At 39.7% G+C, this 26,588-nt stretch overlaps 1 protein-coding gene across 1 annotated transcript; it reads left to right on the top strand.

Moving 5' to 3' along the window:
• Positions 1-19,185: 19,185 nt before the first annotated feature.
• LOC116487473 (amine sulfotransferase-like) lies at positions 19,186-26,344 on the top strand. The gene is given in 7 exon segments (XM_032184466.1): positions 19,186-19,207; positions 20,414-20,584; positions 21,461-21,669; positions 22,764-22,890; positions 23,577-23,671; positions 24,970-25,150; positions 26,220-26,344. Coding segments are annotated over 7 exon segments (930 nt in total).
• Positions 26,345-26,588: the final 244 nt, after the last annotated feature.

Here is a 26,588-nt window from a genome sequence, read left to right as displayed (position 1 = left end):
CTCTGTTATACGGGCTTAGTGCCATTGAGGACAACGGAGCCATTTGCTGAAACAGGCGCCTTAGGTCTTAGAGGTGCTATAGTGTATCTAAGATGTTGCTCTGACTGTAAAAGTCATGCTTCTCCAGCCTGGTAGCTGGAGGCCAGGGTGGGGTGCAGGGGGTCTCATGTTGCAAATAGCTCTAGATGTTTTGTTAAGCAACTGAATCATCCCATGACATTCATTTATTAAGGAGTTTAGGTACTTGCCTCTCATTTGGATTGCTGCGTGTTGATGCCTTGATGTAAGTGTTGGGAGTTTTACCATTAACCTGTTTGTCTCAGAGCTAGTAGTCTCTAGTGAATGGATATGTAAGGATGTTGCAATCCACACCTTAGTAACATCTCAAACATGCATGAAAGTAAAAACAAAAAACTTAATCATAGGAATGTATAATTTCTGGCAGGTATATGGAAGTGACCTATATATTGGAAAAAGGTTAAATATAAAGGACACTGCCTCGAGTGGCTGATGTTAGGGACAGATTTCCTGGGAAGTAGTGATCTATCCACTCCCCTATTAGCACTGGTCTTGTGTGGCATGTTCTTAACACCACGTGAAGTTTTGCTGCCATACTATCACTAAGACCCTCTCAGATATGCTTCAGTCTTTCTGCACTGTTTACTCACTCACCCTTTGACTGAAGCTGTTTATTCCTGGTTAAGAGTGCTAATTCCAAGCCAGACTGAATATTCTGCCCAGTGTGACTCAGTGCCCTTGCATTTACATGCATTGCACATCCAAAAGCCAGTAAATTTAACTGCAGCTCTAAGGGTTTTCGAGTCTGCCTTTCATCCATGGGTCACTGAGCACTTAGGAAAAAAAAACTTTGACTAATACTGTGAATTTGTGTTTTAAGTGCTCAGCACAGCTCTGTTTGTTGTCTTTCTGGCAATTACATGTAGGTTTCCCTCTCAATGGGAGGAGGGCATCTTCTGTCCTGTCAGGCTTGGTTTTGCTTGCTACGTGCCTTCAACAGCCACCTTCAGGAGAGCAGGGCTCACCCCACAGCACAGCTCCTTGGGGAGACAAATGCCATCACCCCAACGATCCCCGTCTTCTTCTTTCCCCCAGCTGCTATCGCTGAGCACAGTGCCACACGGTGCGGTACATCCTTTTGGGCAGCCTGGGCCAGCTGTCCTGGCCGTGTCCCTTCCCATCTCCTGGGGCACCCCCAACCTCCTCACTGGCCGGGCAGCACCAGGAGCAGGAAAGGCCTTGGTTCTGTGCGAGCACTGCTCTGCAGCAACTGAAACATCCCTTTGGTGTCATTCCTATTTTCATCACAAATCCAAAAAAACAGCATCGTGTTAGCCTCTATGAAGAAAAGTAACTCTGTCCCAGCCAAAGCCAGGACATCTAGGATGTCATTTTTTTCTTTGCCCACCTTCTGGAGGAATGGAATAAAATAAACAATTCAGTAAAATCTGAGGGCTAACACAGTAAATCTGAATACTGTCAGCAGCATGAGGGAGTAGAAATAATTCAGCTCCTGGTAAGCACTCACTCTATAAAGAAAAAATACTTTGCAGCTGCTATTATCCATCAGAGGTATCTGTACTTCTCCAAGGTTGTCACCACATCCTGCTTTCCTTTTGCTCGCTTCTAGGACAAGGCCAAACCTGGCCTCCCTAATCCTGGGGGAGGATGACAGGGCCTTTTCACCTTATAGAATCACAGAATGGCTCAAGTTGAAAGGGACCTTAAAGACCATCCAGTCCCAGCCCCTGCCATGGGCAGGGACACCTCCCACCAGACTAGGTTGCCCAAAGCCCCATCCAGCCTGGCCTTGAACACCTCCAGGGATGGGGCATCCACAGCTTCTCTGGGCAACCTGTGCCAGTGCCTCACCACCCTCTGAGTGAAGAATTTCCTCCTAATGTCTCCTTACATCTTAAACCTGGTAACAGAAGTGAGATACAGCTGTAATGCTTCCCATTAAAACTATCTGATGATCTTTGATGCTGTTCAGTCTGGAAGCCACAATTCCCCTGGTGGCAGAACTTCACACAGTAGGAGATATGTTGTTATTACGTACCTTACAGCTTTGATTATGACTTCAGTATTCTGGAAGGGGCAGTTCCCTGCTTGATACAATTTTGCAGTCTTGGAACATTTTCTTAATTTTATAGTGATGTATTTTGTATTAATTCTAGCAAGAAAACATGAATTTTTGCTTGCCTTCCAGTCCCATCCAAAAATCTTGTTGCTCTCATTGTGTGAATTACAGTTCTAATCTTTGATGCCATAAAACTACATTCTGGTCTGTTAAAATTCTTAGTATTCTTATGGTGTTTCAGAAGTTCAAGATGCAGTTTAACTAATTTTAATTGCCAACAAGATGCTCAGCATTTCTACATTTTTTTTTTTAAGTATCTCATATTGGGCACTGAAAATAAAGGCCTTCTAGTTAACAAACATCTCAAGGATTTGGTCCAGCATTATTTAGGGTCATTGTGCCCAGGAAAGAAAGACATTCTTCTTTAGAACAGAACCTATTTTACCTTTCTTAGCTCCTTTCTGTCCTTGCACTCGAGCGCTCTGCCTTATTCCCCGCACACCTTTCATCAAGTACAATGAGCAGTCAGAGAATCTGCAGACCCAGCCCTGACTATTTCCTTTTTTATGATCTCCCTGTACCCTGCAGGAGGCAGTGGTTTCACAGGGGAACTGGCGAGCAGTTGTGCTGTCAGGCTGCCTGTACAAAGGGCTGAATAACTTTAAAACCAGACTTTCATGACTTACAAAGCTTTGACACTTTTAATGTTACTTACCTTTTAACATACATTTCAGATAACCCCACTGCATATTCTGTCATGAGAAAACATGCTACTGTGAATTGCATTGAGGATTAGTAATGGCTCATTAATTCATAATTACATAATGATTAATTTAATTTGTAAGGCCAAATGACACACCTCTATGTTTGTGAACGGTATAACTGAGAAACATCTCTATTATTATCCCTTCAGCTAAAAAAAGGATGTGTACTTGAGTACATTTCACCTTGTGTACTGACAGAACTGTGGCTATCTGCCTGCTGGGCTCCATATCTTGCCTTGGATGTAGAAAATAGCAAAATAATGGTGCCTCCATGCCACCACCCCTCCTACCCTCTCTGCAGTGGGTGATGGAGGTTCTACAGGGTGCAGTGCTCTGATCTCTTCTGCTCAGCATAATAGAAAACAAACTAACTGCAGCAGGGCCAGATGGGACTGAGTGATTGGGGGGCAAGGGGGTTGTAATAAATTAGGAGCAGAAATTCAATGCAGATAAATGTAGAGTTCTGTAGGACACTAATGACACCCCAAACTGGAGGTAGAGAAAACTGTGTGCCTGCCAGTGTGGGTGAGGTATCTCAAAACCACCTGGATGCTGACTATGCCTTGGAGTTACACTTGCTGGTAGTTTGCATGGCCTAGGCTTTTACATTCACACACAAGAAAGTGGCGGCTAGGGGCTAAGTTTCTGCAAAGGTGGTATACCTTTGAGGAAACTGGAAAGTGAAGGCCAAATATGTAGTGGGTCTGACATGAGGTCCTGAGGGCCACACTGGCACAGCGCTGCTGACCTCAGGTCTCACCCATGCTGCTGCTTTCAGGATGGGGAAAGGAATCCCACCCCCAAACAGACATCAGTGCTCAGGTGATAACAACTCATATGTTGAGTTTGGCTGGCTGCTGATCTCAAAGTGTTCCCACATGGGCTCTGACTTTCTGTTCCAAAAAGCTCTGTGGTCATCATTTCTCAGCAAGAACCAGGGCATGTGAGTTACAGTTACTGTGTCTCTGGGCACCAGGGCTGTGCCTTGTGCATATTCTGGGCACTTAAGTCATTAATTTCCTGCATGGTCTGCCAACTGACGTGAGATAAAGGACTGAGTTGAAGTAAGGGACCACCTTCGGAAAAGGTGCTAGCTGAACCCCCAGGCACCTGCACAGCAAAGCCTGCACACTAACCAGTGCAGGAGTTCTCCAGGTGGGAAACCTGGACTTCCTGAAGCTTCCCCTGGGCAGTTCTTGCTGCCTACTATTCACCAACTATGTCAAGATCAGGTGCTTTTGAAACTGTTTCTGCAGATGCAGAAATAATCACTTAGGACAAACGTTTGTATGTAGTTCAGATATCTAGATGTTTGTCCTTTGTTTAAGGTGATTAACATTGATGGATCATACACGTGCAGGACCATGGGGGACTGTAAGTGAGCAAAAGAATGGGAACCTCACCTGATCCAGATGAAGACACCTCTGCAAGGGCCCCTGCAATGACAATTCCTGACACCATCTGGACAGCAACCAATGCTGTGGGATATTTGATTCCCTGTGTCAGCATGACATTATGCCAAGCTCTCAATAACTTCAGTTGAGTTTATTTTGTTTTAGCAAGCACTCTGTGAGTGTCAGAGCAACACAGGCCTAATTACAGATTTCCTAGGGTCAATCTACTGGTGTCTCATTGTTTCAGTCTGACTCTAGGAATGATAATTTCAGTGAATTGCAGCTGGGGCAGAGCAATGGGTAACTTTCAAACATTATCTGGGAGCCACTAAGAAGCCAGTGGGGTAAAAAAAAAAAAAAAAAAAAAAAAAAAAAAAAAAAAAAAAAACCCACAGAAAATAACCCTAATGAGACCCTAGACAAATAGCCTGATTTGCTACTCAAGGGTTGCCCTGAGAGACAGAACGAGTATGTTTAGTCACAATCCTGACTGAAATAACTGTTTAAGGGATGTTATTTCTTATCATCAGACTCCACTAGGTTCACAGAAATAGAACTTTTTTATCTTCTTTGCAAATAGTTGCGTCAAAGGAACAATTGGATCTTATTTGGATCAATTCGCAAGATCATGAATATTTGAATAACCACTTGGGTGAAGAAACTTACAGTATGTTCCCAAAATTCCATGAATTACTTTCATCCAGTTTTCTCTTTGTAGACAGTGGGGCAATAGAAGGAGTAGTACAGTTTTATAACCAGAAGTAAATCACAGACACTTGTCCTCTCTGGTTGTCCTAGTCACTCGTATTCAGCTGCAAAGTGTATTTACTTAAGAAAGCATTGAAGGAATGTCTGTGAATCTACACAAAACAGCACAACATGATTACCAAAATGCCTCCTATGTCTGCCATACACTGACTGCTAAAGCAGTTGATTTTTTATGTGCTATTACCTAACTCAAAAAAAACTTCAGGTAAACTACCACTCAGGTTCATCAGAAACAGCAACTGTTTTACTATAATTTTAAAAATGCATTCATTTCTCCTTGGAAAATATGTTAAAATTTTCCAAATTCAAAAACAAACAAACAAACAAAAAAACCCAACTGTATATATATATATTTACCAAAATGAATCATTTTTACTTATTTATATTCAATTAATCTTATATATAATTTAAATATTTGTATATATATATATTTGTATATACTGTAATACTAAGCACTTATAGGGACTATTATTTGAACACTATTTGAAATAAAAAATCAGCTCATATAATTCTAGTATGCTAGTAATATTCCAGTAATTCTGGTAATTTAGGGACATTCTATTAATTCTATTCTTTAATTCTAATTCACAGTGCTTTATAGTTAGGCATTTTTAGATAAACATTCCTACCTGAAGGCTCCAGTGAAAAATGTGGATTTTGGTGAGCCCTATGTTTTTCCTCACAAAAATAATACTAACAGAGTCTAATTATTTTTCAGTGAATTTCATTTCACTTTCCAGCCTTGAAAGTGATGATTTCCTACATGCATACAACAGTTCACCTGTACAGTGTGATTTCTAGCTTATTTTTTCAGTATTAGTACTCCCCTTGGGAGTACTAAGAGGTGGCATGAGGGACGTGCCAGGGTGTCCTGCAGGAGACAGCCATAGACCAAAGAGAAGTAATAAGTTTTAATTCCATCTCCTGGTTATTTCAGAACAGTTTTCTCGTACAGAGAACTATCAGACACCTACAGATTACAATGAATTTTCAATGCAAGCATAGCAAATAGAGAATTATTTTATTTTTAAACCTTGATCCTATTCCAGACACTGAATTGTTTAGAGAAAGGTATTGCTCTGACAAAACACTGTGTTGTGGTTTAACCTGGCCGGCAGCTAAACACCACACAGCCGTTCGCTCACCCTTCCCCCTCCCTCTCTGGGACGGGGGAGAGAAATGGAAAGTGAAGTCCGTGAGTTGAGATAAAGACAGTTTAATAAGACACAATAATAATAATAATAATAATAATAATAATAATAATAATAATAATAATAATAATAATAATAATAACGTGTACAAACAAGTGATGCACAATGCAATTGCTCACCACCCACTGACCAATGCCCAGTCTAACCCCGAGCAGTCCGGCCCCCCTCCCCTGGCTAGCCACCCCTATATATTGTTTAGCGTGACGTCAGATGGTATGGAATACCCCTTTGGCTAGTTTGGGTCACCTGTCCTGGGTCTGTCCCCTCCCAGCTCTTACTGCACCCCCAGCCTGCCTGTTGGCAGGACAGAGCAAGAAGCTGAAACGTCCTTGGCTTAGTATAAGCACTGCTCTGCAACAATTAAAACATCGGGATGTTATCAGCACTCTTCTCATCCTAAGCCAAAACATAGCATTCTACCAGCTACTAGGAAGAAAATTAACTCTGTTCTAACTGAAACCAGGACACACTGCTATCTAGAAAACAAGATTCTTCATTCCACGTATATTGCCAAGTAGCAGCAAATGCTGAGAGGGCTTGCTTTCCAGCTGGGAAGCATTTATTTCCTAAAAGCTGCCAGGTGCCATACATCAGCATTTCATTATATTCTAGCATCAGCACAAAGTCATTATTCATCCCTGCCTGTTCTGGCATCTTAGGTGATAAATTCATGCTTATGGATGTGTCCATTCCCCAATCATACCTAATTAATGTTTTGAGGTAATGTATCTTCAATGAGTTAAAAAAAATAATAAATTATGAAAATTCATGGGTTATCTCATTTTTCATTTCATCAAAAATATAACCAATTTAGAGAAGTCAAATCTGGAGAATTTTCTGAAGACAGAACACATAAAGTTTTATCTATTGTAAGTAAAGTGAAGAAGTTATTACCGTGCAAAATAGTAGGTTTCTCCTAAATAAATATGAGAGGAGATATAAAGATTTTGCTTGAAACAGGAACAGAACATTGATATATAACCACTCTTTTATCAAGCTTCCTGATTTTCATGCAGTGCTACCATTACTGTCAGTGAATGCTGGTGATGTGGCATTTTTCTTGTTAATATATATTTTCAAGATGAATAAATAACCTCTTTATATGCCTCAGTAAAGAGTCCAAAAGTAAAAATAAATAATTTAAAATTTCCTTTAGTGTAAACTATTTTTCAGTTCCTTCTCTCTAATCTGTATTTCTAGAACACTCTTCTTTTTCCTGGACTTTTCCTTTCCCTCTCTCCATCATGTTCAAACAAAAACAGTGTTGTACGGGAGAAGTCTATGCTTCTGTAAAAGCTGGAAGTCCCTTTAGGCAGTACTTTGCTGCTGATATCCTTCCTGGCTGGTGGAACTCACATGCTATTATTTGACATTAGTATGCGCAGTAAAATATTGTTTCTATTTCTTCTATTCCCTTCTACTCATTATTTGCAAACTCATTGTTAGATGAAGGTAAAGGTTAGTACATGTACAGGAATGACTCTTTTCCTTTCTTAGGAAGAAATTACAGAGCCTATGGCTATTTTTACAACCAGACGTGCAAAAAAGCACATCAGCAGCTGAGATGCACTTACGAAGTGGTACAATGACAATTCTTGCCTCAGTGCAAATGATGTTTCTTTAAATGATGAACAGAAATTATTCAGATGTGCACAAACCTTCATAGCAGGAGCTGTAACTTTCATGTGAAACCTTAATAAGACTAATCCTGCTTTTCCTGATTTTGGTCCCTTTTTTTCTTTATGCACCTTCCAGATATTGCCTGGAAACTCCAAGCAGAATTCTAAATAGAGGCCAGTTACATGCTGTTGGTTTTATAGAAAAAAAACTTTGTTGAAATATCTGTGCACCAGCTTATGTTCATTTTATTTCTTTATACGTTTTTATTCTGATCATAGCAGCACAGTGACTGACACCATGGCATTTTCTATACCTGGTGTCTTCATTTGAATGTTGTCTCTCTTGAGTCTGCTGCTGCAGCATTTAAAACACTTAAAAAAAAAAAAGAAAAATAGCACAGGTAAATGACAGGTACATCTGTTTTGTTCAGCTGTTGAAGAAAAGTATATGATTTGTTTGAAGATGTATGGCTTTGAAGTTAAACTTCAGGAAACAAGCTTTACCTGCATGTACTATTTATTAGAAGAGCCAAAAATATCTTTCAGCATATTTACATGAGTTCATGTATAACATAATTCTGCTGAAGTTGTTGATATTAAGAGTACACACTTTTTAATCTTTTCTAGAAATGCTGAGGATGTGGGAAAGTAAAGAAAGTAAAACCTAAATAAAACATGGAGAAAATAAGAAGAGGATGCTGGAATTAGAGGGTGCTAAATTACAATTGTTATGCAAAGTGACAGGGTCAAAAATAGACCCAGCTTGCCCAAAGATGGTTTTAAGAAGAGCACCTGCAATGTACCTACCCATTGTTAGAGACTGAAGACCACTCTGATTTAGACACTGTTATTATAATGCAATGTCTCCTGTGTGAATTGGTACATAGACAGAAGTCTTAGCCTTTCCACTGGCTGTGTGAATCACAGTGAGTCTGAGATGAACTGGCCGCTGGTTGTCATGAGCCATGTGCAACCTCTTGTAGCCCAGTGAGAATCTGGGAAATAATTTACAAGATGGCAGGATGGGTTATTAGCGTATTTTGCCACCTCAGTTTGCTAGCAGTAGTGGGAAGCTTGTGGTTTGACCATTTTAAGGGCAGGTACTCACATGAGGTTGAGTTTTCCATTCTCTTCATTTCTCAGAACAAGAACAAGGTAATAATGGTCAAAATGCTTATATCAAAGGTGAACAGCCAAAAAGAGCAATGACTGTTTTTTGGAAAAAAAAAAAAAAAAGTATTTTTTCTGGTAAAGCAAAACACTAAACATAAAGGAACCTGCTTCTTTATACTATATGAAGGATCCCATGATTGAAATGTAGACATTTGTAGCAGAAATATGAAAGTCCATGTGCATGAAAATTATTGGCAATGAAGTGTACCTATCAGTTTACCCATGACTCTAGAATCCTAAAATCCAGCAACCAGCAATCTAAAGGTGCTCGGCCCGTACCTCCAACCCATGAGTGCCTAGGAGATGTGTTTCTCCAAGCCATTCCTGCAGAAGCACAACCGTTTGGCAGGTACGCTGAATCCCTCTGGACCCCCTGAGGCACCAGAAAGACATTACGAGCCCCAACCATGTTATCATCACAGCTAAAGCAGAAAGAGCCACAACACTGCCACAGCCCTTCCTATCGGCTCACTCTGGCCAGTGCAATCCTACACATTAGTGTAACTGGATGCACAGACAGCTTCATTGCTTATCTGTGCTCAGATTGCACTTTAAAACTTTTATTTTACTGGTAATTCCAGCTGTGGGGAATCTTTTGCTGATACATAGGACCTCTAAGTATATTACTGGCTTGTTGAAATGAGACAATGCTGATAGGAACACTTTGATATGATATCGGGACAAAGTGACCTGACACCAGGATGATTTCTTTGTCTTGCCAAATACACCTGTTCTGATAAGCCCTACTATGTGTCTGTAGACAGTAAAAGGAGTTACCATGTAGGCAGAACGGCACGCTGCAGCTCATGTAAATGGAAGGGCTGCTCATCGAGACCTCATCTCTCCCACCAGAGAGCAGCACCACCGAGTGCTGCACAAGCACTGTGCTGCACCAGCAAGGCTCCTACTGCCCATGCCTCTGCCCTCCAGGACCTGCTTGGTGCTATAAAACAAATCCTATTGCACTATTGCAGCACCCTAAGAACTAGCTTTTTTTTTTTTTTTTTTTTTTTTTTTTTTTTTAATCTTCTACCAGGGCTCAGTCTTTGGGACAGCACAGGGAAGAGCATAATGTAATAGCAGTATCCTCTAGATGTTCTCCTTCCTCTGCCTTGGCTGCCTCAAGGGCTGCGCTGAGCTCTGACAATTTAATCACACCAGTTGGTCCATGGCAGTCCACAATACTTTTCAGGCTCCTCTGAATCCAATAGTATTTTCAAATGCCTTGAAAAACAAAATATCATATGTCAGTGATCCCTTCCATAAACTGTACCTACAGAGATAAGTTTGCATGCAGAAAAACTGGGGAGAAAACTCACTGCTTTGTACTTGCTGCCCCATTGGGGAGGCTGGCCATATAATGCTTGTCAAGTAATAGCTGAGGCCATGGCTGATCTGCAGTCCTATCATAGTTGCCAAAAAATAATACTTTCTAGTATTGTTTCCTGTATACTAGGAATTTATCACTTTTTTACCTTTAAACATGCACTTTGACTTAGATAACCTGAAACCAAAGGTAGCTGTTAAGACATGTTTATGACGTGCTATTACCCCCGAACAAACATGGTCATAAAATAGTCCTTCCTTCTCTTCACCCTCGATTGCCTGCCTAAAGGAAAATAAAAATAAGCAAAACCAATTGGACAAATAAAATTTTTAGGCCAAGGAACTATTTTCTTGGATGTGGTCTGATAAATAAGTGATTTTTGCTAGAAGGTTTACTTGTGTGTCTGTACACTATAAATCACAGTATGGTTACCACTGCAGCTCATATAGGTGTACGATATTGTACCCACCACATTGGGTACAACATGCCTACAGTCTTGGACCAGCAGGAAAGGTGGGTTTTGGGGTGACAGACACAGTGAGAAACAATCTCACATCCTCCTCCATCTTTTGGAATGTTTGACATTCATGGTAGCATTGGTTTCTTTAATACAGAAGGAAAGGTTTCTGTATGGAAGGTGCATGGTGCAGGGGAAGTACTGTGTCACTTACTCACAGAATCACAGAATCACAGAATCACAGAATTTCCTAGGTTGGAAGAGACCTCAAGGTGAGATATACTAAATAAAACCCAAATTTCTTTTCAGCTTGGGTATTTTCACCAATGTAGACATTTTATTATAAATAAATATCTATAAAATAATCAAAATAACATCTAAATGACATGTTCTGCACACACTATTTAGAAAATCATTTATAGCTTATAAGAACTACCTGAATCTTTTGTTATAACTGTCCTGTGCGGAGGACTCCCTGTCTAAAACTCATAGAATTTTTTTTCCACAAAATTCCTTATTCTCACTCTAGTTATTTATCTTTGTGTGTGTGTGTTTTCATTTGTTTCTTTTTGTTTTCACAAAAAAAAAAAAAAAAAAAAAAACAACAACAACAACAAACTAGCAAACAAAAAACTTTAAACAAAACCAGACTTTATGCAAAACAGATCACTAGCTCTTACTCAAGACTTTCATGTATTTCAGTTTGTTGTACTCTGGGTCTGGTGCTATGTTGGCTGAACAAATCTGGGATATAAGATGTTAAACACAGTGATATTAATTGTCTTTTCCTTCTTAGTCTCCTTGTGTGTAAGGAAGAGTATATATGAACTCATATTTATGGCTTTATCAGCTTTTAATAGCATCCATCCATGAACATGGTAGTATTGGAGAAATAAAATATGCATTAAAAAAAATGAACATTTGTAACAGAAGAATAATTAAATGAGCTATGATTAATAAGGATAACTGCATGATAGTTATGCATAGTAATTGCACAATAAACAGACAAGGAAGGATTTTGTTACCCTTCTGATCTCTTCCCTTGCTGCCCTCAGAAGCAGGATGATGGGGTAAATTCTCTCTGTAGTTTGCAGTTTACTTTTGTGTGCACTTTTCAGGCAATGATTTTATTCACAAGGATATAATTGCAGACCCTGTTTTCACTACAGCTTTTTTCTCCTTTGCATTTTGCCTCCAGTTTACAGTGCAATATAGGTAATGGGCTGCATCTTTAACTTGCAGGTAACTTGCTAACATAGGAAAAATCATACCCTAAGTTGGACCACAGTGTCCAACACTTGTCAGTCAAAAACGTGCAGAGTCTTGTCCTTATTTTTAGATGTTCAGCAATTTGGAATGGAACGGAATGGAATGGAACAGGACAGAACAGAGAGTAGTGTAGAGTAGAGTAGAGTAGAACAGAACAGAACAGAACAGAGCAGAGCAGAGCAGAACAGAATAGTTCAATTAAAAGGGACCTACAAAGATCGTGCGGTACAACAGCCTGACCACTTCAGGGTTAACCAAAAGTTACAGCATGTTATTAAGAGCATTGTCCAAAACCCTTTTGAATGCTGACAGGCACGGGGCATCAACCACCTCCCTAGGAAGCCTGTTGAAGTGTTTGACCACCCTCATGGTACAGAAATTTTCCCTAACACCCAGCCTGGCCCTTCCCTGGTGCAGCTTTGCACCGTTCCCTCATGTCCTGCCATCAGTGACCAGGGAGCAGAGGCCGGCACCTCCCTCCCCACTTTCCCTGCACTGGGAGTTGCAGAGAGCAGCAAGGTTGCCTCTCGGTCTCCTCTTGATCAGACAACCCAAATGTCCTCAGCCTCTCCTCACAGGACATGCCTTCACACCCTGTTACCAGCTTTGTTGCCATCCTCTGGATGCTTTCAAGGACCACAGCATTCTTTTTTATATTGTGGAGGCCAGAACCGCATGCAATGTGCAAGGTGACGCCACACCAGCACTAATATAGAAGGAGCATCACCTCTTTTGACCAGCTGTCTGTGCTGTGCTTAATGCACCCTTCAGTGCTGTTTGCCCTTTGGCTGCCAGGGCATGCTGCTGGCTCATGCTGAGCCCACTGTCACCAGCACCCCCAGTCCCTTTCTGCTGGGCTGCTCCCCAGACACTCCTCTTCCAGCCTGTGCCTGCATCTGGTGGCTCACTTTGAGAAGAGTTGTATTGAAGCAGACAGATTAAGCACAATTTTTCCATATTTTTTTTCCTCTCATTAATTGATTCTAAGCCAGAGACACTGAGAGTTGCTCTTTTCAAAACATAGATTTTGGCATCTAACCTCGTTCAAAGTGGTACTGAGAACTAAAATGCACTGCCTTGACAAACCTGGTCTTGAATGGGACATGATGGAGTACATTAAGTACTGAATCCTGCTCCAAACTCCTGCTACTCTGTCCTCTGCAGGATCTCAGAGACACTGTGTTGCAAATCTACGGATCTAAAGGAAACAAACAAACAAACAAAAAACACAACAACAACAAAAACTAAATTAACAATGAACCAAAGGCTGTGGTGTGAACAGGTTACATGTGAAGATATTAAAATGATCCCAAGGCAAACTATGAGGCCTTGCCAAAGAGGCTGAAGAAGAAAGTTTCTTATTCAAAAGGCAAACAAGAGTGACAAGCTGATATATCAGAAGCTGAATCAGGATAAAGGGAGAAAAGCAGAGCAATAAAAGGCAAGTGCTTGTAAATACCATGAATATGAGAAAGTGTAACAGGGTTAGGCAAATAATATTACAACAGCATAAGTCAGCAGCACTTTAAATAGTTCTAAAGAAAATGTAGGCTTTGGAAATTTTAGAGGGGAAAAGACAAAAGTAATAAGACATCTAGCTGATAATTTTTGCTGTATGTACAGAAAAAAAAATATGTAGATGGTGTAATGCTTTTCAGCTTCTGGGCATGCAAAACAGTTGAAAGGATTTGGGATCCTTATTACAGCTGAGAGAAAAGAAAATCAAGTTCTCCATTCCCAACCTTTGAAAGGGTTCTTTTCTTCTGCTGAAAGATGCACATGTGCACACACACATTCTGTGTGAATTAAATACATGGATAACTGTCACCACAGTTATGTTTTATTGTAAGGCAGGAAACACAAGGAGATAGTCCCACAGTATTTTATGAAAAGGAGATTTTTGTGCATAGTTCTAACCAAAGTAAGTGGTTAGATTTTGTTCAAAAAGAACGTTTCAGGCATAATTCAAAAATTATCTTATTGTCATATCATTGGCTTTGTTGCATAATTGGTTTTGTCACATTTCTTAGGCCAGACATATTTAAGACCATGTAATGCTTATAGTTTTCAACATTCTTCTCAGTTTCCTTTTACCCTAGTGGACTTCAGTATTTTAAATTATTGAAAAAGTCATTAAAATGTTTTAAAAAGCCATTTTCCAGTTGATGGTTGCTTTCATGGACATGATGTTCTCAGGTTCTGTGTTCAAATTTTAACAATTCCCTGTTGTAGCTTTCTCTTTCACAGAAAATATGGGAAAAAAAAAAAAAAAAAAAAAGAGAGAGAGAGAGAGAGAGAAAGAGGAATTAAACACTGGTGACAAAATAAAGCTAATGAATGCCAAATTTATATACTCAGAATTTTGAGAGTTGATCATTTAACAAAGTTAATTAAAGACTGAAAACCCACATAGGTCTTGTTCCTCAGAGAACAGTACAGATCTATTCTGCTTACTGTTTATTCTGGTTCTACTTACTCAGTCCAGATTTTATGGGAAGATTGAATAAAAGGTAAATTTTATTTTTTAGACATTCAGACATTTAGTGATTTAATTCATGAATAAACAGAAAATAAATGAGCAAAGAATAAATTATTTTCATGCAGTTTTTCTATACTTTTTCTGCTCTTCTCACATATCTTGAAGAACTACTATCTATTTGTAATCTTTAATTGATATTTAATCCTTAGAGAAAGGGTAGAAGAATACTGGAGGTAGATAGCCATAAAAACTTGCAGTTACAAATTATTTGACATCATCACAAAGCACTGTGAGTACTTTTGGGGCCAGTTACAACCTGGTTATGCAATGGAATATGTAATATGCATATGTATAGCTTGTGTAAAGCATAAGTGGAGCAAAATACATAATATTGGCAGTAATTTTGACAATGCATTTGACAATGCATTTGTAAATTAAATCTGTTTATGACAGATAACAAGACACATGCCCTCAATGAGAATAGTAAGGCTGGCTATGGAGCATATTGATATAATTAATATAATATATTCTTGCAATATATATTTTATATAATATATATTTTATATATATTGCTATACATTAAAGTATATATATATCATACATATATGATACATATAATAATGTGTTATAATATAATATTGCTAAGGTGTTCCAAATATTAAATGAGATAAAATACTTTGATTCGGTTTTGCTTCTAATTCCAGTTAGTCAAATTATCCTTTACAATACACTTCATAACATTAAACATGGAAACTGCACTTTTATACGTATTTACCTGAAGAAAATTTTGTATGTTTTCTTGAAGAATGAGTAGCCAGTGTAGTTATCTAGTGGTAATGATATTCATGCAATACAAAATTAGAACTTTGTAAAATAGAGCTAGATTATATATACATATATTGTGTATATATGCATATATATATATACATACGTATACAATCTGGACATAACCAGATTGTATAAAACCCCCTTCCCTTTGCTAAACATAGGAACTTGGATACAAGAGACACAGGTAAGACACATTCAATTGTGAATTACAGTAGTGAAAGAAAGAGGGAGACAGAGCATACCAGTGACAGAAATCCCGTAGGAGTAAGCAGACACCATACTCATGAGAAATGGTTGCATTTAACCTGTGACTCTGTCTATTGCTCTTAGGTAATACACATTTTTGAGAAAATTCTCTAATGTCATGTATCTTTGGCACTCAGGTGTCATGTATCTTTGGCATGGATTTAGTGCAGTAAAAGGCAACACAAGAATGTTGTTGGGGTGTCATAGTACCTGAAGAACGTCTAAAACAAAGGAATATAGTACAAACTTTATTTTTTTTTTTTCTTCTCAGTTGGTGGGGCAACAATCTCTTCCTATACACATACCTAAAATGAGGGCTGAAGTGGCCTAATTAGGTCTTTTTGCTATGATGTGTTGAATGTATTTTGCACTAACATATGAAAGTTTTTTGGGGGGATTTTATGTGCGTAACTTAGGCATTCACTTTACTTTTTAACTTTACTGTATCGGTAGGCAGGAGATGATTCTTTTTCTGTTGTGTGTCTAGGAAACTTGGGTGCTTATTTAGGTCCACCAGTTTACTACTGCTGTAACACCTTGTGAAAGGAAAGCTAGTATTAGAATGAACAGAAATGTATTGTGTGAAAGTACCAGGGGAAGCAACTAGAGAAGGACATAAGAGGCAGATGTTAATGGCACTGAGAATGTTGGTTTAGTTTAAACCATACAATAAACCATAAATTTACTTTCCTAGACAGTCTCAAACTGAACTTTGTGCAACTGTACCTATAAGGTAGTTATATGTCAGGTATCTGGATCCCATAGTTAATCATTAATATTGTAATGGACTATTCGTCCCAAAACAGATAATGCACATGGAGATTATGTACAATTACATGCAGACAGACTGTGATTCAGAGCTACTGACAAGGGACAAGTCCTAATTCAGGACACTTTAAAATATCTTTGGGATTTGTATGTTTTCCCCTCTCACCAACTGTCCAAAGACCAAGTAGCTTTACAGGCTATTTGTTTTCACTGGAGAATGCTGCTTCTTGCCCTACCTCACACTTCTTGGCTCCCCAGCTACATCACGAAGCTGATGTGTGTGTCATAGTACCTGAATGCCTGTGGAGCAACTCCCTGCCTAGTTTTGGGATCAATAGCTGTTGCCTTTCACTATTATTAACCGCGTAGAGAAGAAATTGCAGTTACAAAATACTAGAGGAATGCCTGATTGGAGCAGAAAGCAAAGCAGAGCAGGCCTAATCTTTTGGCTTGAGGCTTTCCCCTGTGATGAAAAAGAAAGCCCTACTTCACTTTCTAGCCCATCTTCATGCTGCCCAACCTGACTGATCTGTTGTGCAAGTTCAGGCACTACTTGGGGAATTGATCCAGGTTAAAAAGTAATCCTACACAAAACACAGAACAATACAGGGGAACAAAATGTTCTTTTTTTTTTTTTTTCTTTGTGATATGGTTGGCAAGCAGCTTGCAGTGAGAAAGGTCTCAGGCAAGATTTTGTTTCAGTTTGTCTCACAGAAAAGCTTAACAGGAGCACATGCATGTGTTGAACCCAAACAGTCCATTTTTTGTCTGAGACCAGGTTGGAACGGTTCGACCCCACTGAGATGTAGGGCAGTGGATTCAGGTTGTCCTATGGAACTACTGGAACTCAAAGTTTGAGGTAAAACCACTGTGGGCAAAAGTTCAGTGGGAGTGGAGTTAAAAAATAAATAAAATAAAAATAAAAATAAAAATAAAATAAAAATAAAAATAAAAATAAAAATAAAATAAAAATAAAAATAAAAATAAAAATAAAAATAAAAAAAATAAAAATAAAAATAAAAATAAAAATAAAAATAAAAATAAAAATAAAAATAAAAATAAAAATAAAAATAAAAATAAAAATAAAAATAAAAATAAAAATAAAAATAAAAGTTTGTATTAACTTCTGCTCCTCTCTGCTCCTAATTACTAATGTTGTCGATAAAAAGAGGAACAAAAATTAAATCAAGCAACTGAATAATTACACCAGTCTCTCAGGACTGCTTTAACCTTTTCATGGGTTATGTCAGTTCTTTAATCTCTGTGTTAGAGATAAGCAAACGTTGAATGGAAGCCAAAGAGCAAGGTGGTTGTGGGTGTACACCTTGGTTAAAAAGGAAACGTGACCACTCAAAACTCTCTCGAAGTATTTGTGGTCACCGAATGGGAAAGGAATAACATACATCTCCGTGGGCACCAGAAAGAGAGCAGAGAAGGTAAGCAGGCCTGAAATTAATTATTGCAACTGTAGATCTGTGAGTTGAATGATGCTATACAACCCTGCCAGTAAAGCGAGAATAGTTGTGCACGGACCTCTTTTGTCGAACATTTTGAGAAGCGCTGTGGGAAGGAGATGCATAGGCACAGGGGCTGTGTGGGCAGGAGTTCGGCCGTGAGGAGCTAGGTGTCTGACAGCTGGTGCAGGATGATGAGTTTTACATCGGTTTTCTGTACAATTCAGCAAGGGATTGGAGTTGTGGCTGTGAGGCAGTCAAATGAGCAGAGTTGAAGTGTACAGTCACTGCGGGTGCAGGAGGTGAATCAGGGGACACCTTTCTGTCTGCAACTGCAGGCAGAATGTTCGACACATTGTTCAGATTCATATCTGGCTGGTAAGAGCATATTTGAATGCCTATTTCTTCTTCCATCAGATATGCTAGACCATGAATAGGATCTCCAAACAAGCTTTCTTACATATGTGTAAGAAAGCTCCTTTATTTATTTTTTTATTTTTTTACAGAATAAGATCAAGAAATATTTCTGTGTACATGGAATGTGTCTTCTAGTGTTTCTTCCTTTAGTTTCTCAGAAACTCTTCATTCTTCCTCTAGGTAGCCATAAAAATATTCCCTCAAATATTCCCTCATTCCCCATATCCATTCAGTCTTAGGACTTCCCCAGCTTTGTTGTCATGACTTGAATTCAAATGTGTACCAAATCCTTGGTCTCTAAGTGGGGTTACTGCTGCTACTACTCTTCAGCCTTGTTTCTGGTGCAGTTAATGACTCATCGGTTATTTATTCTGGCTCTATAAAAGAACCCAGGTATATAAAAAAAATAGTTAAAACTGAAACTTTTTGCTTGGCTGTTCCAGTGATGTGGCTGAGATCAACTAGGCATGCAGTTCCCCTACAGATGCTGGTGGTGGGCAGCTGGAGGAGAGCAGGGAGCATCAGCCCTAGGCTGAGCCACGGAACCAGCCTGAGGGACATCCATGTGTCCTCCTGAGGCTATACCATGGCAAGAGGTTACCTGGACAAGCAGCTTGTGTGCCCCTTGCTGCTTTATTTTGGCACCTGCGTTTTGGTGGAGCAGCCGCCAAGGGCCCAATGGCAGCAAAGGCCCCATGGGTGGTGTCCGTCTACATGCACGTGCCTCACCAGGGGCAGTCCAAGGGTGTTTCTCAAGGTACCTGGCTATGGCTTGGCAGACACGTCACACAGAAACACTGCTGGGCAATCCTGTGGCCAGCTGAGCTCACAGAGCAGGAGAGCCTAAACAGGAGAGAAGCTGGGCAATAGGGGATAGGATTGGTGGCCTCATTTCCAAGAACTGACTGCCACGATGAACCCGGGTCACTTGGCCGGTGGGAATTGCGTAAGCTGCTGATCTGGCAAAACTGAGCTACAGTAAATAGCCAGGTGATGAGGCAAGGGCAAACACTGCAGGCAGAGAGGACAAAGGACGTATCACGTATACTTTGCAAGGGGGAAGGCAGGGAACAGCAACCTGAATAAAAGTCCTGATTGAAATGTCTCTTTTTCCAAATATTTTTCAGCCCAAATAAAATAATGGTTGTGATATCCAAGTCTGAAAATGGACTTGCTCAGGTCGTTTCTCCTAAGGCTTGTACATTGTTGAAAGTACATGTGCTCACTTGGGAGAGAGAGCCCTGGATGTTCAAGCCACTGAAATCCATGGATGTCCAGCTCAAAGGCAGTAGCAGGGACACAAACCTAAACCTTCAAACCTCGATGTTTATGTTGCTCTTGCTCAGCTAGAAGAGTCTTTTCCCTTTGCTTCTCTTGCTGTTCCCTTTGCTTCTCTTGCTGTCAGGAAGTTCACTCTTCCCTGTCCATCACAACAATGATAATTAACACTTTTTTTTTTTTTTTTTTTTTTTTTTTCTGGCAAATATACAGCAATGGTATTAAGATACAAGAATATGTCATAAAACCAGTAGGCATTTTTAAAAACTCACATTTATGCCTACCCATCCCTGTTTGTAGAAATTATGCTTACTATGGGAGAAGCACTGATAAGGAGACAGAATAAGTAGGAGACATAAATTAAAATAAAACATGCAGAACACAATTTCAGTCAAAACATTTAGAAAGAGAGCTTGGTTAAGCCAGCTCTTTTTAAGAGATGATGAGAATCCAAAGGAAACTTTGTAGTTGCTCAAATCCTAGAGAAAATTTGACAAATGATTTTTTTCACAGGTTACCTTTAGTTATGTTAGTTTTTATGTGTGTATAACATACACTTGTATATGAATAAAGGATCATGCTATATATAATTTTTTTTGTTGTTGTTATTATTAGTAGAGATAATAGGCTGATGTTCTTGTGAAAATATAAAAGTTAAATTTCAGTGTATTGTTGTAGCAAAATTAGTTTTCCAAAATTTGCAAGAACCAATTGTTTGTTTGTTTGTTTGAATTACACTTTTGGTGTTTTGTTTTGCTTTGTAGGGAGGTGGGGTTTTTCTTGTTGTTGTTTGTTTGCTTGTTTCTTTTCCTGTGAGATGACAATGAAACAAGAAGTTATAATTTCATATTATTTTATTGCAGCTTATTCACCACTAAGAGACTAAAGATTAACAATGGAACCATCAAAAGATTTTGTATTCAAGTACAAAGGATTTTACTTTGGTGTAAATACTTCAGTCGAGCACGTAGCTTCTCTGGAGAATTTTGAAATCAAAGACAGTGACATATTTATAGCTACTTATCCCAAATCAGGTAAGAATGGAACTGTTTCCGAAGAGGAAATAAATCTGCCTTTATTCAACCACCTAATCGCAGCTGTGCCTAAGGTTGTTAGCTTTGCTTTTAGACATGAACCGTCTCTGAGGATATGTGGTGCAGCATTAAGTACAAATCCTGCATAGCCATGGCCTGAACAGCAGGACACAGGATGCCTGCTTTTGTCCAACTGAGTTGATCTACCTCATTCTTGGACTCCGTGCTCAGAACAAGCTATGGCCAAAACAAGCTGAGCTCTTGAAGGTACAAGAAGCCCATGGAGAGGTCCTGAGTGGCAGTGGTAGGGGACAGAAAGCCCAAGTGATGCTAGCTCATCATCAGGTGGTGCTGGAGCAAGCCGTACAAGTAGGCAGAGGGTCTGGATGGGAGGGCAGCATTTAAGGGACAAAGCTGTAACAGCACTCAGATGAGCACATCTTTGGAAGCGAGAGCTTTGTGTTGCAAAGTGATGTAGCACCCACTGACAGGAAAGAGTTGGCAGATGATTCTGAGTTATGAATTGCACAGAATATTGTCTCCTTCCCATTCACATCTTTCCCTCTGAAAATATTTTAGAAGTGTGGACCACAGAAATTAAACATCTCATGTTGCTACAACAACCTGAGGAAAGACACAATTTGTGTGGAAGCTGAGTATGCTGGGTGAAAGAACTGAAGGCTTAGTTACCTGCCATGGCTTTTATGGTTATTATCTTCAGTATGCAAAGCTGTATTTATATTCACAAAGTGAATATAAAGTATTCATATTCACCTACAACTGTGCAGAGGCTGTGTTTTTGGCAATATATTGTCTTTAAATAAAAATTAAAATAAATAATCAAACAATGTTCAAACAAAAAGCTTTTCTTCTCAGGAACCGTGTGGACTCAGAACATTTTGAGCTTGATACTTCATGAAGGCCACCGAAATGGAACAGAAGATATGGAGCTCATGGACAGAATCCCATGGCTGGAATACAATATAAAAAATAAGGATTATACAAGTCTTCCTGTGCCTCGTGCTTTTGCCACGCACCTGCCTTACTACTTACTTCCAAGAGACCTGAGAAACAAAAGAGGGCGTGTAAGTGATGTTATTTTTGCAATGTACTTAAACACAATGATGAAAATTTGCCTCAGTGATTTTTGTGGCAGAGCTGTGCTCACGGGAGCTGTGGAGGCAAGCCTGTAGTGCTGCAGTTAGGTTCTTCACAGATACAGGTGTAGTGGAAAACTGCAGAGTTCTCACCACTTTCTTCTCAATCCCAGTGAAATTTGAAAGAGAAATATCCTAAGAAGAAAAGAGGATTTGAAATCCAAATGATGCCCAGCAAAGAATGGGAAAATTGACCAAAATCACACAGGCTACACATGTCAGAAAATATATTATGATTTCAGGAAAATCTTGTTTGGGGGCATCTGTCCCCCCTCTGCTGGAATACATAATTCAGTTTGTTCTTATTTTATAGCAAACCATAGAAAGTTTTTTTTTTTTCTCTGTGATTTCAACTCAGAGCTTTTGAATTTGAGTTCATTGAGTTCTCCTGCACTGTATCTAGGAATCCTTATTGGAAATACACCTTGGAAATAATAATTTTGTTTTGCTAAAGGCAATCAGAGAACTTTTCAGTTAACAGGAGTCTAATGCAGTAATTTTACCCAGTTAGAAATGCAGTTTGAGAGCAGGGTTTTTCTCTCTCCCTGCAAACACCTGTAGCCTCATAAGGGCAATGTGCCCATCTGAGAGGCAGGAGGGTTCCCATCTTACTGGAGGTGCCCAGTGTTTGCCTGAGGCAGAAGTCAGCAAGAGCCAAAATAACCCTTGACAGTAACAAGGATTTCCTTTAGGACGATGGGACTCCCCCTTGTCATTCACAATCTTCTGCCTCTGGCACCAGCACCATGGAACAGCAGTTCAGGTCACAGAGCATGAATGCTGTTAACACTGTACCTGAGTTTTGATTTACCATAAATTATTGTACATTTCCTCATGAGTACCTACAGAAAGTACACCACAAAGGGAAGATTTGCTATACTACCTGTAAGCTTAACATGATAGTCACATTGAGACTGGTTTCTCACACTTTTGGTGGTAACTGTAAGGACATCTATGGACAACTGCACTGATGGTCAGGGTAACAGAGCCCTGTAACATCTCTGAGACCTGTTGTTTTGCAGATTATTTATGTTACCAGGAACCCCAAGGATGTGCTGGTTTCTTACTACCACTTTTCCAAATTCATCACAACACTAGAGGAAGTTCCAGATTTTAACATTTTCATGGAGAGGTTTTTAGCTGGCAAAGGTAGGATATCTTTCTTACTTAAGGAGTCCAAATCCTGGCCCATGCCCTCAGATTGAATAGAGATTAATTTCATCAATAAATAACAAGTACCCAGAACCCTCAGCTATGCTGTAACCTGGATCCAAAGCTTCAGAGGTTGCCTGAGCTTAGCACCATTTTCTGATTAACTTGGGTCCAAAGGTGGTAGCATACTCAAGGCATTGCTGCTCCCCAGCAATGTGCAATCTGCTTGTCTCATCTGCATTGGATACCAATTCAGAATATAGTCATTATGACTGAGGAGCTCTTAACACCTTCTGCACTTGGTTAGTGGAGCTGAACCCATAGGAAAAGACACGGTACAGGAAAAACAGGAAGTACATTTTTGCTTCTGCCATTATTAGTGCAGATTGCCAGAAACCAGAGGTGGTTTGCCACATGAGCATAAAGAATTGTCACCCATAGGCTGTGAGCACACATCCCACACCCCCTGTAAAAAGCCCATCTCATTATGCCTTTATGGGCATAACTGCCCTCTGAGTCTTGGGGAAAATGGAACAGAAGAGAGGAATGCCTACGCTCCTCTCCCCAAAAATACTGCACAGGCCCAAAAATGACTGATACTGTTACTGTTTTACTGTTAGCTGTAAATAACATTTCTCTCTCTCTCTCTCTCTCTCTCTCTCAATTATTTTCCCTTTGGCAAGTGCTTGCCAGTTGTTGGTTTGATCACGTTGCAGGCTGGTATGGCCATGCGGAGGATTTCAATATACTCTTCCTTACCTATGAAGACATGAAAAAGGTGAGGTCAATTATATCACTGCATTCAAGGTTTTCTCCTCTGTCGTGGTTTAACCCGGCCGGCAGCTAAACACCACGCAGCCGTTCGCTCACCCTTCCCCCTCCCTCTCTGGGACGGGGGAGAGAAATGGAAAGTGAAGCCCGTGAGTTGAGATAAAGACAGTTTAATAAGACAGGAAAATAACAATAACAACAACAACAACAACAACAACAACAACAACAACAACAACAACAATAATAATAATAATAATAATAATAATAATAATAATAATACAATGATGATAATAGTACTACTACTAATAATATGTACAAACAAGGGATGCACAATGCAATTGCTCACCACCCGCTGACCGATGCCCAGCCTAACCCCGAGCAGTCCGGCCCCCCTCCCCCGGCTAGCCACCCCTATATATTGTTTAGCATGACGTCAGATGGTATGGAATACCCCTTTGGCTAGTTTGGGTCACCTGTCCTGGGTCTGTCCCCTCCCAGCTCTTACTGCACCCCCAGCCTGCCTGTTGGCAGGACAGAGCAAGAAGCTGAGATGTCCTTGGCTTGGTATAAGCACTGCTCTGCAACAATTAAAACATTGGGGTGTTATCAGCACTCTTCTCATCCTAAGCCAAAACACAGCATTCCACCAGCTACTAGGAAGAAAATCAACTCTGTTCTAACTGAAACCAGGACAGCCTCCCATATCAAATGCATTTTCAGATTGTTCTTTATAACTATGTTTTATATTGGAAAGTGCTTAGTCCCTTATGGAGCAGAATCAAATTGAGATTTTTGACAGAATAAAGTCATTTTTTCTAATTGGTGCAAGATTGTATCAACCACTAAAGAATTATTGGTTAGATCACCTTCTACTAGGACAAAAGTAATCTTCTGTACAATCCCAAAACAAACAAACAAACAAACAACAACTAAAAAAAACCACCAACCAACCAACCAAAAAACTTTCTGAAAAAGTACAGGACAAGAATTTTGTAAAAAAAAAATCTGAAATATTATAGGACAAGACTTTTGTGAATAACAAAAAAATATGCTCATAACAGTTCCACTAAAGAAAATTAATACTCTATGGGGTCTTCCTGTGTCTTTGTGCAACTTCTCTTTTCCCCAAGGCAGCTCGCTGCCATAGCAGGCTACAGCATCCCTAACTCGAGAGCTCAAGACATGCAAGTGAGACTATGCTCTCATAAAAAACATGGCCTCTTTTGAACCCAAATTCATGCCCTTTTATGATCCTGTATTTAGTTCTTTGCATCATCAAGACCCTTCAAAGTAACATTATTGCAGGATCTCAGAAGTGCTGTGCTGAAGATCTGCAACTTCCTAGGCAAGAAGCTGAGTGAAGAGGAAATAGAAAGTGTTGTGAGACAGGCTACTTTTGAGAACATGAAGAAAGATCCCAGGGCAAACTACGAGAACCTGCCAGATGACATCGCAGACAAAAGCAAGGGTAGATTTCTACGAAAAGGTAAAATGGAAGCAGTCCAATGTAACAACTACCTAATTCCTCTTCTTGATACAAGATGTACCTAGGCCTTACGAACTTAGCTGGAATGCCCCCATCATCAGAGGGACAGGTCAGGTTAGCCATGATTAAATTCATAAGAGCTGTTTTATTGTTAAGGCATCACTGATTTTACCACATTTTCCTAAGAATGATAAAACATTGTGTTTTACTGATTGCAACAGAAGTTGCAGAAAGCCTGCACGATATCAGAGAAGATCTGAGGGTTGTGCTGAACCAGCGGTAAGGTTACCCTTGGTTCTCACTGGGGGCTGATATGGTTATGAGCAATTTGCTAAATGGATAGGTAGCTTTCACTGGGGAGAAAAGCATCTCTCAGACAAAAAAAAAAAAAAAAAAAAAAAAAAAAAAAGAAAAGAAAAAAAAAAAAAAAAGAAAAAAAAAAAAGGTGGTGCTTCTAGGCCTCCAAGAGACTTACCAACTTACCATCTAGACACAAGAGTGAATTTGATTTGAACAGTGACGGTCTACCAGGATAGGCTGCTTAAGGCTGAAAACAGTGCAGCCCTCCTTCACATGTGTTTTTTCTTACTTTTCAAGGCAAGAGTCATCTTCACAGTATGAGCATAGCCTCTTTTATCAACTACCCTCAAGGTAAACACGAGGCATCCTGGGCTTTCTTAGGATGGCCTGATGCACAGTGTAGGATGAGAGCTCTAGGGGTTAAAGAGTGGTGCAGTCAGAGAAGAAGAAGAAGAAAAAAAATAGGTGTTACTTTTAACACTTTCCCCCATCTCATATTTGATCTCAAAGGAATCACTAAAAAACACAACCAGTGAGCTGAGTAACGTTATGGAGAGACAGGACTATATGCTGCGCTATATTCACATCACCTAGACTTGGAAGTGAGTCCTCCGAAGAGCACACGGAGTCTCTCCCAGGGGACCAGCAGCTCAGAGATGCTGAGGAAGCCAGGAAGAGCTTCGTGAGGATAGCGCTCGCTGTCAGCAGACGGGCTTTCAGACAGGTGCATGTTCTGCTTCTCACCCCCCTTTGTTGCTTCTTTCTTCAGGCACTGTTGGAGACTGGAAAAATATGATGACAGTGGCGCAGAGTGAAAGGTTTGATGAAGTACTTAATGAGAAAATTAAGACCCTGCCCATCAAAATCACCTGGGATATTAACAGTGAAATGTAGGCTGGTTTTGACTCTCATCATCCTATGGAGTCGATGGATGTACCTGAAGTTCTAGAATAACAAAATACATCAATTTTCACCTGTGTTATAGAAAGAATACTGTAGCATCTCATTCAGAAAACATGCCTTGTCTGAGAGCTATTCAATTTCATCAGTTTCCTCTTTGTAATTTTACAAGATACTTACAAGTTAATTTTCAAAGTAAACTGTGAGTTCCTTTCTTTGTGTTTGCTTTTACATTCAC

Source organism: Aythya fuligula, chromosome 3, assembly GCF_009819795.1.
Source record: "Aythya fuligula isolate bAytFul2 chromosome 3, bAytFul2.pri, whole genome shotgun sequence".
In the NCBI taxonomy this organism is placed as follows: domain Eukaryota; kingdom Metazoa; phylum Chordata; class Aves; order Anseriformes; family Anatidae; genus Aythya; species Aythya fuligula.
The sequence above is the reverse complement of the archived record's forward strand: the minus strand, read 5'-3'. Positions and strand labels throughout refer to the sequence as shown.